Source organism: Haplochromis burtoni, unplaced genomic scaffold (assembly GCF_018398535.1).
Source record: "Haplochromis burtoni strain Fernald_Lab_line unplaced genomic scaffold, NCSU_Asbu1 Contig_424, whole genome shotgun sequence".
In the NCBI taxonomy this organism is placed as follows: domain Eukaryota; kingdom Metazoa; phylum Chordata; class Actinopteri; order Cichliformes; family Cichlidae; genus Haplochromis; species Haplochromis burtoni.
Genome location: NW_024582785.1, coordinates 475,723 through 493,419, shown reverse-complemented (window position 1 = coordinate 493,419; position 17,697 = coordinate 475,723). Strand labels below are relative to the sequence as shown.

Genomic DNA, 17,697 nt, shown 5'->3' with positions numbered 1-17,697 from the left:
AAGAGGGAAATGGCACATTTGCACACAAGAAGGGATTTTATCCAGACAAGTGTTTGTGTCTGAGAAATTGCTCTTGATAGCTCAGGTCAGGTCACAGCTCAGGGATTCGCAGTGGCAGGCGCGTCTTCAGCACATCAAGCGTACAGTCAGCGGACGATAACCCAGGACACAAACTGAGCTTGTGTTTTTCTCCACTATACACTTGTGCCTATGTGAGAGGAATACTTGACAGACATCAGGAGTAGGCTATAAGGACAATGTAAGTCTACATTAACTTCACTAAAATTACTGTGTAGTAATCCAGTTAAGCTGTTGACCTAATCCTGCAAAACTCTAATGGAGTTTGCCAACTCGCTGTGGGATTACGTGTGCGTGTGCATGTGATGTGTTTCTCTGGGACTCTGTGGTACAGACCTGTCGGTGTATTTCTCTCTCTCTCTCTCTCTCTCTCTCTCTCTCTCTCTCTCTCTCTCCTGATCTTGCCAGAGTAAAACAGAGCTCACATCTACCAGACAGATCACAATGTGAGCCAAAAGTTCTTGCGTTTAGTTAGTCTCTGTCAGGGTGTTAACCTTGTATGACTGAAAATGATGTCCAAGAAGCCAAGGTAGGTACCTATTTACTTATTTATTACATTAAAACAAGTCGATATGAAGACAGGTATAAACTAAATGTACCTTATACAACAGTTCTTCTAATTTTTGGCTTTTTTTTCTCAGTTAAAGTAAAAACTTTAGCAGATTGTTACATCGTTATGCTTGTTAACCTCATAGTCTTTCATGAATCAAACCTAGTTTGATGTTTGCTGTTTACTTGGCATGTGAGCCTCATCGTTATGTTTTCATGAATAAAAGTATCTGCACAGGTTACCATTTTGACCAGCAGCAGTCATCACTGGCTGTGTGCTGTTGGGTTTATTTCACAAGCTCTCTTACAAGTAAAATATAATATCAATGCAGCTGTTGTGAAACTAGTAATATGAAAAAGAAAGGTAGTATCTTTATCTTTGTAACCAAATAAAACAATAACATTAAATAAGTGTTTTGGGAAAGTTCAGGTTGTCTGTTGTCAGGATTTATGTGAAGCTGCCTTAATCTTATCTATCGCAGGTGGCAGGAGACCCCGATGAACACTAAGACCAACAATCCCACACAGAAGAAAGGGGGAAAGGTAAGTGCAGGTTTAAAACTCTCAGTAAAATCATTTAGTGTTGCTTTTATAGATGTAATTACGGGGATTATTATATGTTAAAATATGTTTACAGATTATAATCCAACAAGTTATTTTCAAACATCTAAATATTGTAATTTAGGTTTGACAGGAAACTGGTCTCATCCTTTTTAAACCCTTCCTAACATACCTTAGATCAGGGGTAGCAAGCCTTAGGCCTGGAGGCTAGAAGTATCCCGGCAAATACTCGAATCCAGTCCACTGGATGTTTTTGGAAAATTTAAAGGAGCACATAAATTAATGAAATTGCAGAAAAGTTCCTGTTTTTTCACTATCTACAATATAATTTTTTTTAATGTGTTCACAGTAAAATAAATAAATCTAATAAGAAACTTTCTGTGAATTACCAAAATGTTTTGTTTTAAAATTATAGGGTTGTCTTGACAACAAGCTAGCTTTAACATTTATTTCTTACAATTTAAGCCTAAAGAGTCGTGCTAACAGATGTATTTCATTAACTACAGCAACATTTCTTTATCATGTAAAAAAAACGAGCCGTTCTGTTGCAAGTGCACCTCTTTTTTGTTCTATTTAGATAACTCGGGGATTAAATGTGCAGTTTAACTACTTTACACTGATGGAAAGGGGTGTTTCACTGGGAGGTGTGGGCTGTATGTGGGCCACAATGTAAATGAGTTTGACATTAAACCGCACTGCCAAGCTTTTAGTGAAAGAATGTGCTGTGTTATGCTCACAAACAAAACAAGTATTTCCTTTTATGATTTGTATTGATCATCTGCGGCAGATACACATTACAGTTGAAACAGCACCCCTTTCTTTAGTCTCAGACTGTGTAACCACGCACAGTTCCCTCAGACTGAGTGCATGTTTTTTGTTTTTTGTGAGATTTTCACGCATTTGATTTTGATTTACGTAGCCATTAATGGCTAAAGATCAACATGGTGCAGTTAAAACCTGCACATATCGCCAAGTCAGGACTTAGTCGAGCATCTTCTAATTGATTTCTCTGTCGTGAGATCCAGCCGCAGATTCATTACCTCTGCAGTTAGTGAGGGTGCATCTACTGAGACTGGAATAGATTTGCTGGCTCTCTGAGTGCGCTCAAGCGCTCAAGTGTGATTAAGTTTACAGCTTGTGTGTGTGTGTGTGTGTGTGTTCATGGTTGCAGTGTCGTCAGATGGTTCTTAAGCAAATTAAGAGCTCCGATCAGGATTAAATTGTGCTCTTCATTGTGTGTGTCAAAGACGGGAAGTTAGGATGGGAGGGTGAACATGAGATATAAGTGAAAAACATGCAGAACTTCATCATTTTGTGATTGATTTCTCCTCACACAACCACTGAGGCTCCGTTTTCTCTCTCTATCACTTACGTAGGACCTCACATCACTACCAGCACCTGGAGGGAAGCAGGCCGGCAGCAGTGTGTCTAAAGCCGGTGTCAGCAGCGGACGGAGCAGCAGCCTGGGCAGAGGCAGCAACTTGACTGCAGCTGTTAGTAAAGTTGGCGGGAGTTTGAAAAGAGGCAGCCTCAGCCACCCGGGCTCTGCTGGTCACCCGGTTGTCAGACAAGCATCCCACACAGCCAGAGCAGGTCCCCGCCTCTGCAGCAGCCGAAGCTTTTCATCCCTCCACACCACCTCCCTCTCTGCTGTTCCCTTCATGAGAAGCAGCCGCTCTCTCAACAGGCTCGACCAGAAATCTGCCGGAGAAGGTAACTCCACGCATGTTTCATCTTTGTGTCTAGTTTTCTAGTTTTAAAATAAATATTCAGACTATCCATTAAGGCTAACTTCCTAAATAGTTTTCTTAATTTAAAGATGAAGAAGTTGCTGATTTAGAAAGAAAATAATGATAAATACACTGAAAAGGACTCACAGATTGTTTTTTATCTTCACTGCTGCCTTTATGTCAGAGTCAGACGGTGCATTAGGGAAGTCACAAGCTAAGAAAGGACAAGCCTCTGGGAAGAAGACTCTGAACTCTAGTCGGTTGTCTTCCTCTTTGGAGAAAATCAGGTTTGGTTAAATTCGTTTAAAACGCTGAAATGCTGCTGTTTTTCTAATGGAAAATAAATGTTACATATGGTCTGCAGTCAGTATTTCCTGTTTTGTCCATCTGCTTTTATGTTTTTAATCAGAGGTAGCAAAGAGCCATGGCATGGAAATAATGCTGACAGAATGAAAACAAGCAGCTCCCCTCAGCTAGCAGAGCCTTCCTCCTCTTTGGTTTCCACCAGTGCACAACACCATCACTGCATCAAAGCAAAGAAACTGGTACTGTTAATTTTGAGATCTTATTTATGTATATATGACAGTTTTCTGTTTAAATCTTAACACGCTCATGCTGATGAGCTACAGACCATTCTGTAAATATCTTATGATAGTGGGTTGAAAATCACTCCACATAAAGGCGAACCCAAGCATTTAAATATCCATATTTATATATTTAGACAGTAGGAATGGTCCTGGCTGGAGTTATTCAGGTTATTAAATCTGTGCCACAGGCTTCTGTCATTGGCTTTGCACTATTCACTATTTTTGAGAAAGGACAACACCTTTATTACACTACAACTCCCATTACTGCCCTTAAATGTGGGCGATCGTGGCTCAAGAGTTTGCAGTTCGTCTTGTAATCGGAAGGTTGCTTGTTCGAGCCCCGGCTCCGACAGTTTCGGTCGTTGTGTCCTTGGGCCATTCACCATTTAAATGAGCAGTTACTGCATAAAACAAAACTGACAATAAAGGGCAAGCATCTGTGCATTAGTGCATGGGCTGGGTAGCAAGAATCCAGCTTGTTATTTGCTTCCTTCTTGATTTTTTTTTATACATTTGTAATACTTTAATGTTTCAGATCATTAAACAAATTTTAATATTAGTCCAAGATAAGTTGAGGAAATATTAAATGCAGTTTTTAAGTGATGATCGTTTATTTCGAGGAAAACTTGTTTGATATTAAACATGTGTGACAAATATGCAAAAACCCAAATTTATCACAGCCCTGTAAGTTTTCTAGAAAAATAACAAAGTCATCCAACATTTTAAGTAAAGATACTGGTGTCACTGCAGTGGGAAACCGTTTTAAGACAAAAAAATCCTTAAAGGTTCGGTGATAAAAACTGTGTCCACTTTCACAGACCACAGACGGGGTGCACACGCTGTGTGCAATGACTGCTGGGATGAAACGGAACTGGGTCCACGCAGTGTTCAAGAACTTGCGGCCCAGTTTTACACATGACAACACAAGGTAGACTTTTTTAAAAGATAAGTGCTGCATCATTGGAGTGCTGCATTATATTAATATATATTCTAGTGGGTATGGGATGATTTTTGGAAGGTTTATGATAGTCTAAATACTTATAATCAAGCTTAGTAGATGAATTTACTTAAATTGTACTCACAGCTCTCTTTCAGAGCCGGAGACTCAGCAGCTGCAAGAACATGGAATCAGCAACCAGAGAGAAGTTTCACATCAGCAGCAGGAAAAAGAGGACTCCAAAGTGCAGGTAGAAAGAGTGCAGAGCTCAGTCAATGGAAACGCTTCATTGTCTCTTCTCCCTGGCTCACCTGGTGCTCCAGCTCCTACCGATTCTCCATCCCAGGTGGAGGAGGAGGGCACAGCTGCTCACCAATGCTCGTTTCTTAGTGGAACCACACAAACTGGTGAGCCATTAAACGAACTCAGACTTAGGTAACTTATTCAATGATCTGCTGTGAAATCTAAAATCATATCTAGTTATACTGACACATGCCATAAATATGAATCTAACAGAATGTATGTTAACATATTATATATATATACTTTTCTTTTTTAAAAAAAACAAACAAGCATGTGGTCTTCTGTGCAAAGGGTGGGAAGAATGCCAAAGTCTCAGCTCAGTGGTGCTGCCAAAGGACGTGGTGAATGACAGTTTGAACATGCAGACTGCAAGTGAACATCAGACTAAACAGAGTCTCCAGAGGGAAGACCAGCAGGTAAACAGCACCTGTGATTGCACAAGAGTTGAGGAAACTCTGGCATGTGAGCAGCAAACTGGGCAACTTGTCAAAGAGGTGAGATTGTATTTGCATTTCCACCACAATAACAAGAACACACGTGATATATTTTCTTATGCATCAAACCAAAAAGCAGAGTCCAACTTATATAGGTACAAAAGTCTGATCTTTGGTCTGCATTTTTAGGAAACATCAATACAGATATCTTTAATCTACTAAAGAAAAATGAATGAATGAATCAGTCGAATAAATGAACACATCCAGTTTATTACTCTTTTTTATCAGCTGGAACAAACTCAGAGGGAACTGTCTCGACTCCAGCAGTTAAACAGGAATCTGCAGGATGAGCTGCAAAGAGAGAAAGAGATCCATTCAAGGGATTGCTTTGGCGCACAGGTATAATGCATGAGACTCCTTAAGTCTTCTATTTAAATCTAGATGATATCAATTTTCTCCCAGAATCCACACGAGAGTCAGCTCACCACAGCTGACTCCGTGCACAGGGACAGACTGTTGAATATAACAACAATTCCAAACTGTAACAAGAGCAAGAGTAGAGCTTCACTGTCTGCTTTCAAGGCAACAACCCAGCAAGACTAACCCACTGTTGCTTCCTTATGAAGCTGCCCAAAGAAGCTCATCAGAGCAATGCGGAAAGGCCAGCACGCACACACACACACACACACACACACACCACACACACACACACACAACACACACACACACACACACACACACACACACACACACACACACACGACACACACACACACACACACACACACACACAAAGAAAGAGGGAGAATGGAGACAGACATGGGTACATGACCTGGGACACAACTGGGTTACAGGATATTGAAAGGAAGCACAAAAGATGAAACTAAACTCACAGAAACTAGAACAAAGAACATAAACAGCAGACTGAAGCTCAAACACAAAACTTATCATAACCTAAAAAACAACATATTCAGACAGACATCGTTATATTACACTTTCAAAAACGCAAGTCCAGAAGTCCAGAACAAAACTCAAAATCTGACTCCGGGACCGTGACATATATCTAGTCCGATGGCAGACTTTCCTTCAGAGAGCATATTGAGCACTTGAAAAAAGGGAAGGTTAGGCTGAGTTTGAAATAGGGCCTGTCTTAATGTATCTGTTAAGAAAACACATGTACAAGCTGCTTTTTTAAATGCGCTTGATTACAGTCAAATAATTTACATGCAGGCAGCTTGTTCTGTAAAATATGTCAATCCAAACGTGCTGAGCTGTGTGCTGTGCTGACTGTTCATGAATAATGCAACAGTCGAAAGTAGCTTTTTACTTGTTGACTTCCTTTCGTACTGGTGTGGATTCTTTGGCAGGTCTCCTTTGAAAAAAAAGTTAGGTAAAGATTAAATTAAAATAAATAAACAAATAATAAATAACTAAATAAATAGTGATTTCCCTCTTTGTTGGAACAAAACCAGGGAAGTTTAGCAGTTAACCATCAGCCATGAACACTGATAAATGCCATGATAGTATCAATTAGCAAGGGCATTGTTGGCTAATAGTGATATTCAGTTCATATTCTGGTGCATCCTTAAATGTTGAGCAAATTTCCAAGTTAAAATGCTTTAAAGCAGCAGATTCCATCCATGAAACGTTAACTTTTCTTTTCTGTCAGAGTTTCTAGCCCTAATATAATATAATATAATATAATATAATATAATATAATATAATATAATATAATAATAATATAATATAATATAATATAATATAATATAATATAATATAATATAATATAATATAATATAATATAATATAATATAATATAATATAATATAATATAATATAATATAATATAAAGTTTTCTCCTAATCAAAACCTTTTGTCTTGTAGAATAACACCAACTCATCTTCACAGCAATCTTTGGCGCTACAGCGACTGCAGAAGGTAAATCAGGACCTTCGCTTTGAGCTGGAAGCACAAAAGAGAAGTCAGGAGGAAGCCAGAGAGGCAGAACTACGGCGAAGAGTAGATCTCTTAGCCCAGCAAGCTCAGCTGCTGGTTACGGGTGACGCCACTGCACTCGCACAAGCCCATATCGAGCAAGATCGCCAGAGGTTTGAGGAGCGGCAGGTGGAGTGGGAGCGCTGTGTGGCCTCACTGAAGTCCCAGCTGAACATCAGCGAGGAGCAGAGGATGGAGTCCGAGTCTCGCTTGACACAGCTTCAGCAGGAATTAGATAGCTACCAAAACCTTCAGCTGGAGGCTGAGAAGCTGCGGAAAAATCTTGATGAGGTGTCAGCAAAGCTTCATAACTATGAAGAGACTCAGGCTCAAAAAGATGCTCGGCTACAGAAGCACCTCATGCTTCTTCAAGCAAGTCAGGAGAGGGAGCGACGGAGCTTGATGGCAAGCCTGGCGCAGGCTGAGCAGCATTCACAAGATCTCCAGGAGAAACTGGACAGGTCTGAGCAGCAGGTGGAGAGTCTCACTAAGACCCAGACGTGGACGAGAGAAATCGAGGTGGCACAACGGCAGCTTCAGGAAGAGCTGGCACGTACAATATCTGCCATACAGCGACTCCAGGAGGAAAGGGAGCAACTCGATCGTCGCTGCCTTGAGCTGCAGGATCAGTTAGCAGAGGCAGACAGGGAGGTGGGCAAGCTGCAGGAGCGCTTGAAAACAGAAGAAACGCACTACTACAACCTGGAGCACACGTATGAGAGAGTCTGTGAGGAACTGCAGGTGGCACTGGGAAAATTGCAGCAAAGGGAGTCTGATACGCAGGACATAAGAGAAGGATATGAGAGACAACTTGATAGGAAGGAGCAAGAGCTGAGTGAAGTTTTGCTAAAGATGGAAGTCTTGGGTAACAGCTTGGAGGAGACGGAAGTGAAACTGAATGAGGTGCTGAGAGCATGCACCTGTGCCTCTTCTCAGCTGCAGGATAACTCAGCAGAGACTATTCAGCATAACAAGAGGCAACAGCAAGCAACACAGCATATCACTGTGGAAAAGGATATAGACAGTTACCAGTTGTCTAACAGGTCCAATATCGCAGATGTCAGCCTGATGAATTCTAAAGAACCTGCAGAAAATGGCCCACAATCACTGGATGAATCATATCAATACCTCATCACTGCAGGAGATGACCCAGGGCGCTTTATGTCTGTAATCCAGCTGCTTGAAACCAAGCTTTATGTAACGGAGGAGAAGCTAAGAGACATCACACAAAGGCTGGAGGAACACCAGAGTCACATCAGCTGCCGGGACCCCCAGCTTTGCTCCCAGCTGACCCAGAGTCGAGCGACTACCCAGCACCTCAGTCTACTTCTTCACAATCAGGCCAAGAAGAGCCAGCGCTTTGCCCAAGAGACAGAGAATCGCTGCAGGATGCTAGTCGGCAGGTTTCAGGTGGCTCAGAACATCATACAGGCCTGCAGAGAGAGACTTCAAGCTAGTCCCCTCGATATTCCAGACTTGGAGAAACAGCTGGCTACGGTCGCTGCCTGTCTTCAGCAAGGAGAGAAAGATGCAGTGAAACACCAGCATGAATCATATAATGTCAGCAAAGGAGAGGGCAAGATCCTCAATGAAGAGAAATCAGCCGGGGCTAAGAGTAACATGAGTAAACCGACTAATACTTGGTCCTCTTTGGATGAGGAGGGAAGTGTTGAGAGGTGCTTAATGAGGGAAATATTTGTAGTAGAAAAAATCGTGTCTGTCCTTCAGAGCCAACATGGTCAGATAACCTCAACATCAAGAAACGATGAGGGGGATGTGGCACAAAGGTACAAAAACATAATCGCTCGAAGAATAGCGTTAAAAGCACAAGAAAGGATGCGATCTGAGAGAACAGGGTGTGACAGCGATGAACTTTTAGAAAGTTTAATCTGTACAGTTTGTGCTGAAGAGGAGCTAATTTATGCTGCCTTAAAAATTCATCAACAGTATGAGGGTGTGACTCCAGTAAACAGCAAAGACGCTGAGGACCGAATGACGGGTCTGGCAGATATCAGTCCCTCGGAGTTGGCTTCTTATGAGGAGAGACTGCAGGAAGATGCCAGGGGCTTGGACGAACCAGAAGAAGAGGACCAATCAGATGACAAAAAAATGGAGGAAAAGAAAAAGCCAGACTGGTTAGAGAGGCTAATATCCCGGCTGCAGAGGAGGGCTACATTTTTACACCAGCTCTGCCTGGTGAACTCTGGTGACAGCAGACCAGTCGGTGGTGATGACATGGAGCATAGAGGGAAGGAAGCTGCTGCCTTTGACTTAAAATGTATGCTGGACCACGCAAAGTTAATTTATTTGTCAGAGCGGATGTACATGGATTTAAAGCAGGAGTTTCAAATTGACGTGAACAAACTGGAAGAGCAGCGCAACGATGGAATAGAGGAGCAGGAGGCCTTAAATGACACAATATGCCAGCTTCAAGAAGACAACGGCGTGCTGAGAAAAGAACTGGAGCTGGCTGAAAAGAAGATAATATCAGTAGAGACCGGGAACCAGAAACTCCTAGAAGACATACAGAAGATTGAGGATTATCATGCAGAACGAGTAGAAAAACTGGAAGGCGAGTTTCAGGAGAAGATAAAGGAACTGCAGCAGATCCACGAAGAGGAGATGAAGCACTTACATGGCTACTACACCAAGTCCTGTGTTTCCAGAGAGAAACAGAGCAAATCCCGCACAGAGGCACCTCTTTACATCCCAAATACATCTTGTCTACCAGAGCAGAGTGTGATGGAGCAGGAAACAGAGGAGGACTTTGGGATCCAAATGAATTACAAGAAAGATCTGGAAAACATTCAGGTAACCAAGACTTTGCATCACGTGAGATAATTAGTCTTAAAGTATGTATTTTTAAAAATCATTTTACAGATTTATTTTTCTCCATCAAGTTCAAATTCTACTTTCATCACTTTATTCATTACTTTACTTACTTGAAGCCTTAAATCAATTAGGGTTACATCAGAATTAGCAAGGCTACAATGTAACTATGGAACAAACACTATTCCTAAAAGTAAAAATACAATCACTCAATCAGCCACAACTGTAAAACCACCTGCTTGATTTTGGTTTCCCTCCTCCTGGGAAATCAGCACTGACTTCTGCCTTCCCCTCAATTCATGCTTACTCCATCTGCCATTACCTATTAGAAATGCTGTTAAATCTAAATGAGGATGTGGTCCCAGCTAGTCAATGAATATACCGCAGCATCCATGATTTCCCAGCAGAACATTGAATTCTAAATAAATAAATGATACTGATTTTACCTGTTGCTGGTTTCAGTGTTATGGCTGCTGGTGTAGATTTCTCTACTATTTACATATATAATAATCAGCCACTTTGTTAGTACCCCAGGCTGGTACAGAGTTGGGCATGCTTTTGCCTTCAGACATGCCTTATATCATGGCACAGATTCACAGTGATGTAAATTTAGTCCCTATTGATGTGATAGCATCACACATTTCCTGCAGATTTGTCGGCTTTACATCCATGACACGAATCTCCTGCTTCACCAAATCCCAAAGGTGCTCTGCTGGATTGAGATGTGGCGATTGTGGAGGCCATTTGAGTACAGTTAACTCTTTGTTATGTTTAAGAAAGCCGTTTTGAGTGTATATAGACTATACCAAGCACAAAAGTTATTTTTGGCTGCTCTCTTATTCACAAAGGTCGTCACAGCAGCTACCTCCCCCTCCTGACACACCACCCGATGGATTTGGGTATCCTCCAAAAATTGAACCTGTTAGGCAAATGTGAAAACCGTCACACCACAGAGCCACTCATATCGCACAACAACTACCTTTAAATATCATTATAGGCTTCCTGTGAACAGGAGTTGACTGCTGTGGAGGAAATGCACAGGGATCTGATAGAAGACTTGCAGCAGCAGCATCAGAAGGAGGTGGCTGAACTTTTGAAGGAGAAAGAGCAGCTCCTGCAGGAGGAGACAGCCGCGACAATGGCAGGCAAGCAAGAAAACATGGAACATAAATGCACTGTTGTCAAAACATTTTTATTGCTAAGTTGTGTTTAATACTAATTAATAATACATTTGATTAATTAGTTGTAAGAATGTTATATTAGAGTTATGCCTGATAGGAATAATTCCACCAAGGCAGTACTGAAAGTAAGTTCTGCTTCTCGACAGCTATTGTGGCAATGAGGAGAGCTCACAAACTGGAGCTAGAGAAAAGCAGACAGTCCCAGCGCATCATGGAAAGCGATGATGTCACGCTGCTCCACGGCGAATACGAGTGAGTGACGTGTGGTTTCAAAATGTTTGCCAACCCCCCCCTCAAAAAAAACAGCTTGTATTGTATTGCAGCATTTACTGTAGAGGTGTTGTACTGCATTTGTACTTGTTACCTGTACTTCATATCGTGAGCAGTTAACAGTGTTAATGGTATGAAATGTTTCTAGAACTGCAGGTTAGTTCGTGCTATTTTTTTCCCTCTGTGTGCAACATCATTTTCATTTAAAAAGATTGTAAATCTGTGGGATGCATATATACAGATGTGAAAGCTACAAAAATAACAGCCCTTTTCGTTGTTGTTTTAACTTTTCATTTATTCATGAGACAGACTGACTAAAATGCATGTATGATATATACAAACACACATATAAGGCTTTTTGTTGAATGACTCATCTCTCAGTTTCCCTTTGGGGCTTCCTGTGCAGATCCATTAATGTTGTTTACATGAATATTTGGTGGTATAATCTGTCATAAGACATACTTTTGTCTTATTTTGAGTTTGATAAGGCTTTAATAGGCTGCACCAGAATAAAGTCTGAACTGGGGTGGCAGTTTTAATTAAAAATGACATTAATGAGAGTGGTCATCATTGGAAATCTGTTAAACACAGACGGCAAATGACAAATACACATTCTTTTATAATAACTGTTTTAAACACAATCTTTACTTGCAATAAGATTCATGAATTAATAAACCAGCGCAGATCATGGAGGAAGAGACAACTGCTTGCTTTCCCGTTCGTCATCATCTGTGCTTTGCTTTGTCATCAAAGGAAGGAGATCCAGTTATTGCAGAAGGAGCTGGAGATGCTGTCGGTTCAGCACACCGAGAAATGCCTGGAAAACTCTCAGCTCAGAGAGGAACTGCAAGATGAGAGAAAATCAATGATGCAGTGCCAAAAGGAAAACCAGGAACTCAAAAAGAAACAGGTAGACAGACTTCTTTTCACTGAGCTTATATCAGCATCTCAGGAGAGACGCACAGAGAGGGAGTGCTCCCTGCTGTTCATACAACAGAGTCCAGAAAATACAGCTCCTGTATGTTTAATTCTTCCAAACAGGCATCAGCAACAGCAATAGTCCAGTTCCTTATCTGCTCATCTCATTTATATTTAATATAGTTAGACGGCAATTATAGACTGTGTGTGTGTGTTGATACGATTAATCTATGTTACAGGTGATTCTGAGGGCGAGGGAGGCAGAAATTCAGTTTCTCAGACAGGAATCTCATTCTCTCAGAGAAGAGTTGAAGATTGCTCAGATGGTAGTAATTTTAATTTATTATTATCTTTTTTAACTTTGTTAGACTAGACTTTTGTTATATGTCAACTTTTGTGTCGTGCTTTATATTTACTTATTTACTAGAATTAGTGGATAAATATAACAGCAAAAAAACAAAAACAAACACCCCCCCCCCCAAAAAAAACAAGTAATCCACATCAACCACGTTTAATTTACAATTTAACCTAATATCCTGTATGTAGTAATACATATAACCTAATCCAAAGTGTGTGTGTGTGTGTGTGTGTGTGCGTGTGTGTGTGTGTGTGTCACACAGGACAAAATATATGCTGAGAATAGGCTCAAGACCCCCTATACAAACAGCCAAGGTGAACCCCACCAACATGTCAATAGGCTTGGTGAAGATTTTAAGTTCTCCACCTGGTCTCCAAGAAGAGTCACTGCAGGGCCGAGCCACGGTGAGACATGTTTCACAATGTGAAAGTGTGAAGTGTGTGACATTCATACAAAGTGTGCTGCCTCAGTGTGAAGCCTGATGTCATTTATCAGCACATAGGTAATAAAGTTAAACTCAAGTATAGACTGTTTTGTCTTTCCTCTTTCCCCCCCTCAGATGACTCTGAGGGAAAGACAAACACTGCTACTTTTCCAAAGAAATCATCCCTCGTGCGACAAATAAGAGCGGTCAGATCGAAGGTAAGAGCTGATGCGTCTTCAGTTTGACCAGAAAGCAAAAGTATCAGTTTTAAAATCTTTAAAAAGTAGATTCTACTGTTGCAATCTTGCCTGCAAACACTTTAAAAAAGCGCACTTACAGATTCCTCTTATTAATTCCATAGAAATGAAGAAGGTAAGTAGCAGTCAGAAGCTGCTAATCAAATGCACTTGATTAATTGATCATCAGCAAGAGTGAGCAACTCCATGTAATCAGAATTTATCTCAGTTTGCTGGTCTGCAGGATTCAGGTGTGTTATAGCACAATGCCACAATCTTCCCAGGAGTGGACGTCCAGCGTGGACTCCTGGCAGCTCAGCTTAGGTTTGCAAAGATGTATCTAAACAAACCACAAGACTTCTGGGACACCAAAATTGAGATGTTTGGCCGTAATGCAGAGCACCAGAAAACCAAACAGAGCATATAATCATAAACACCTCATACCAACTGCCAGCACGGTGAAGGAGGGATGAGGAGTTTGGCTTCTTGCACTCATTGATTCTACCATGAACTATTCTAAGGTGAAATGTAAGGCCGTCTCTCTGGCAGCTAATGTTTGGCTCAAACTGGGTCCCGTAACTGGACAATGATCCGAGGCACAGCAGGAGATCCAAACCTCAACTTGGCCAAAGAGCTGTGGAGACAAATTAAGAAAAAGCTGTGTATAAAAAAATACTCCCCCTCAAAAAACCTCAATGAACTGAGGCAATGTTGTAGAGAAGAGTGGGCTAAAATTGCTCCACAACAACGTGAGAGACTGATAAAGTCATGCAGAGACTGATTACTTCAAGTTATTGCCGCTAAAGATGGTTCAAGTAGTTAAATGAAGAGGTGTAGTCAGGTTTTTTTATAGGGGTGCACTTTCTCTATCACATGACTACAACTTTTGCCCTCTATCATGACAAAAGACATTTAACAGATAAGATTTCTTATTTAAATCATTTTTGTGCATCTCTTCATTCCTCAGAGTTTAAAAGAGGGCCTTTCTGTCCAAGAAAGGATGAAGCTGTTCGAGTCATTCTGATCCAGAGAAGATGACCAGCTGACATCTGCACTTCAGAGCTTTTCAGAAATCTGTTTTATTATAACCTTTTTGTGTGTTGAATGATCAGAACAGGACACTAGAGGGCGCAACAAACACAGGTCATTTTACACATGCATTCAGTGCATTACACAGAGGTTTTGTAACTTATAGACAAACTGTATTTTTATTGAAACACAGCTCACATAAGCGTATTGGATCACTTGTATTTGACATTATAGGCCACATAACGCAACATTTACCCTTCCAGCAGAGGAAATACATTCCTGAAAGAGAAGAGATGCTACTGTACTTTTATTACCTTCATATTTATTCGAAACAGCTGCTTTATGGCTTCAAATAAATGAGCTTTCAAGTAAAACAAGGTTGGTCAAAAATAATGTGGATCTCTGTTTTTCTTATTTTTTAAACAACCATTAACTAAAGTCAGTGTTTCTGTGCTTGTTTTGATTTTTCCTACAAACAAAATAACACTGACTGGATTTCACACAATGTACACAATCTTACGCTTTCAGGAAGAAAAAGGGACTTTAAAATCATAATTACCCTGCAAAAGGAAGAAAAACAGTTTAGAATAGGGTAATATCATTTAACATAAACTCTGGTAATGAAAGGAGGAAAGGGAAGCATGGTTTCCTTGTATGATCTGTTAAACAGTACACCAAAGCACAGTGTTTACACCTTATTATAATTTGTTGCTTGTATATTGCTTAGATCTTATGTGTGTCCTTGTCTATCTGACTTACCTTTTGTGACAGCGACGCATCATCTATTTTTGGGTCTCGCTGTGTTATGACACCTGAACTAAAACTATTAGTCACTTATAATCAGTGAATTTGTTGATTTTATCAGTGATTTATTAAATTTTTTGATCAATCAGAAAAAAAGAAAATGATGGCCTTAAACAGACAAACTAAAACAAGTGGAGAGCAATAAAGATTTACTTATATTTAACTGATATAAAGTACAGCCCAATTTTTTTTTTTTTAAAAAAAGCAAGAAAATTGTGTAAAATGTGATTAAAAACAGAATGCAGAGATTCTCTGTACTGATGATGACATATTCACAGTCATTGTAATCTTACATTGAGACACATTATTCTGAAAAGGTTCCATAATTTGTAGACGTAGGGTTTTTTTTGCAGTTTAATGAAACTCTGCCTCTCTTAAGACGGTCTTTTTAATACCCAATCACTAATTTAACCTAATGATCCTCAAACTTCCTCATACTGCTGAATTTTTTTTACCACCACTTAATTTTCCAGCCGATTTTCCCAGTCCTGTCACAACATTTTAGAGACGTGTTATTACCATCGAATTAAAAATTACCCACTTAAACATTTAAACTTCTAATGTTTTTATGAGATTTCATTGCATTATGTTTTTATTTACGTTCTTACACACAGTGTCCAAACCTAAACAGAAACCATTAGAGGCGTCTGACCTCAGCATGTAAAATGTGACTCTAGTGATCTTATAATGTTACCTGGAAACTGCCCCTTGAGGACAAATGATGCAAAAAAATAAAGTTAACTGAACTCATTTTACATTGAGGCCCACATACAGACCACTTTAAACTTAAGTGGACCGGATGAGTGAAATTCCACTTCCTGTCAGTGAAAAGACATTTAACTACATATTCAATAAATTATGATGTCCTAATATAAGATAAAGAAGTATAATTTCAACAGCATGTCTCAGTTTTTCCGCATGATAAATGTTTGAAACACAGAAAACATTCTGGTCGCTCAATGGCCAGACTCTTCCATGTTTATAAAACATAAAGTTTTAGTTGATTGATGATTTTTTTTTCTTTTTTCTAAACAAAATTTAGTGTACAATGAAAAAAAGGAACTTTTGTGTCATTTAATTGTTTATCTGTTGATTAACTATTTCGATGTAGTGTGAATGACTGAGGGGAAGCTAAGTATCAGGAGAAAAAGCTGTAAAACTTGTAAAAATAAATTTAAAAGTCCAAAAATTTATGCCCTCCTTTATATTTTCCAATTTATGCCTTTGCTGGGCTACCTCTGCCCCCCGGGATTTATGTTTGACGCCCTGCTAGTCTGGATCAGGCAACATAGCATACATTACTCCAGAACAAAAAAAATCTTTCCAAAGCATAAAAAAGTTGACTAGACTTTATTTTTATGCAGAAATGTTCATTTAACTACTCACAGGACATCCTGTGTGTAGATATAGCCGAGCTGTTAGGGTTACAGCATGAAGCCAGGGTGTCTGGTCACCAAAAACCTGCTGCTGCACAGCTCAGGATCAAACTGTGTGTCTCTTCCAAGGTAGAAACAGTCTTCTAATTACTTCTAAAATAACTGTCTTACTAAACAGACTTGGTTCATATTACTCAAACACAGCTCAGATAGCTCCTGAAGATTTATGTATGCTAAAATGTATTTATTAATTAATTAGTGTAATCAGCAGAGCATTTCTAAGTGCTTTTTAAAACATGTTTTTAAGCTTTATTTTTGGGAAACACTGACCCACATCTCCAGAGATCACATTTCTGTCTATGTCACAGCTCTCAGTGCTTTTGCAGAGCACATAACTTTGAAGGTACCCTGTTCTTTGGAGTCGCATTTCCAAAAAGGAACATCGCACCTCATTAAAACCCAACACCCATCTTTCCTTCCCTGTGACTGCCTGTGAAACTCCAGTCATGGTAGTTGACACTTTGAAATACCAAAGCTGATTCTTTGTGTTGTGCATCATGGATGTAATTTGTAAGCTGGTGTGTGGAAATCCATGTTCGTTTTATTTTTGGACACAAAGTAAGATTTTGCGTCCTAAAGTGACAAATATGCTTTCTTACTGAAAAGTTAAGTATTTGCTGCAACTCTCATCCAGCATTTCAGCAAGTGCTGTTGGCAAAACTGATGGAATTGAATGCAGAAAAGTACCATAAGGTAAACATTAACTGAATTTCTTTGTAATTTAAGCATTTTATTCCAGATCTTAATGCCCCGTTTCTTTTTGTATCAGCAGGGTGACAGAGTTCCTGGTATATATAATTTTTGAGTTTATATTGCTGCATTAATTAAAGCTCGTAAAGTAGATGATTCATGACAGTCCTCTAAATACTTCTACATCTACTCAGTTTTCTTCTTTCGGCTGCCAAAGCAGATGATCTCCATGTTCTCCATCACTGTGGTCATCCTCTTTTCCTCCTGCTCTTTTCCTCTCCGCGTGTCCAAACTACCTCGGCTTTGTCCCTCGAACTTTGTCTCCAAAGGGCTGAACCTGAGCTGTCC

The 17,697-nt window shown here is 40.0% G+C and overlaps 1 protein-coding gene across 6 annotated transcripts; it reads left to right on the top strand.

The window, feature by feature from the left end:
- The first annotated feature begins 499 nt into the window (after window positions 1-499).
- Window positions 500-14,812, top strand: LOC102310730 (myosin-9). Of its 6 annotated transcripts, none has more exons than XM_005945244.2 (17): window positions 500-607; window positions 1,110-1,170; window positions 2,565-2,901; window positions 3,103-3,205; window positions 3,328-3,463; window positions 4,324-4,433; window positions 4,590-4,849; window positions 5,037-5,239; window positions 5,468-5,578; window positions 7,064-9,985; window positions 11,001-11,148; window positions 11,331-11,436; window positions 12,208-12,364; window positions 12,612-12,698; window positions 12,993-13,134; window positions 13,290-13,372; window positions 14,358-14,812. In XM_005945244.2, exons 1-17 carry the CDS (start codon window positions 588-590, stop codon window positions 14,412-14,414), a joined length of 5,043 nt encoding a protein of 1,680 aa, XP_005945306.1. In that variant the 5' UTR covers window positions 500-587; the 3' UTR covers window positions 14,415-14,812. The 6 variants fall into 6 exon arrangements, with proteins under 6 accessions (XP_005945306.1, XP_042069101.1, XP_042069100.1 ...); XM_042213167.1 differs by having other exon boundaries at window positions 5,016-5,239; window positions 7,088-9,985; XM_042213166.1 differs by having other exon boundaries at window positions 5,016-5,239.
- Window positions 14,813-17,697: the final 2,885 nt, after the last annotated feature.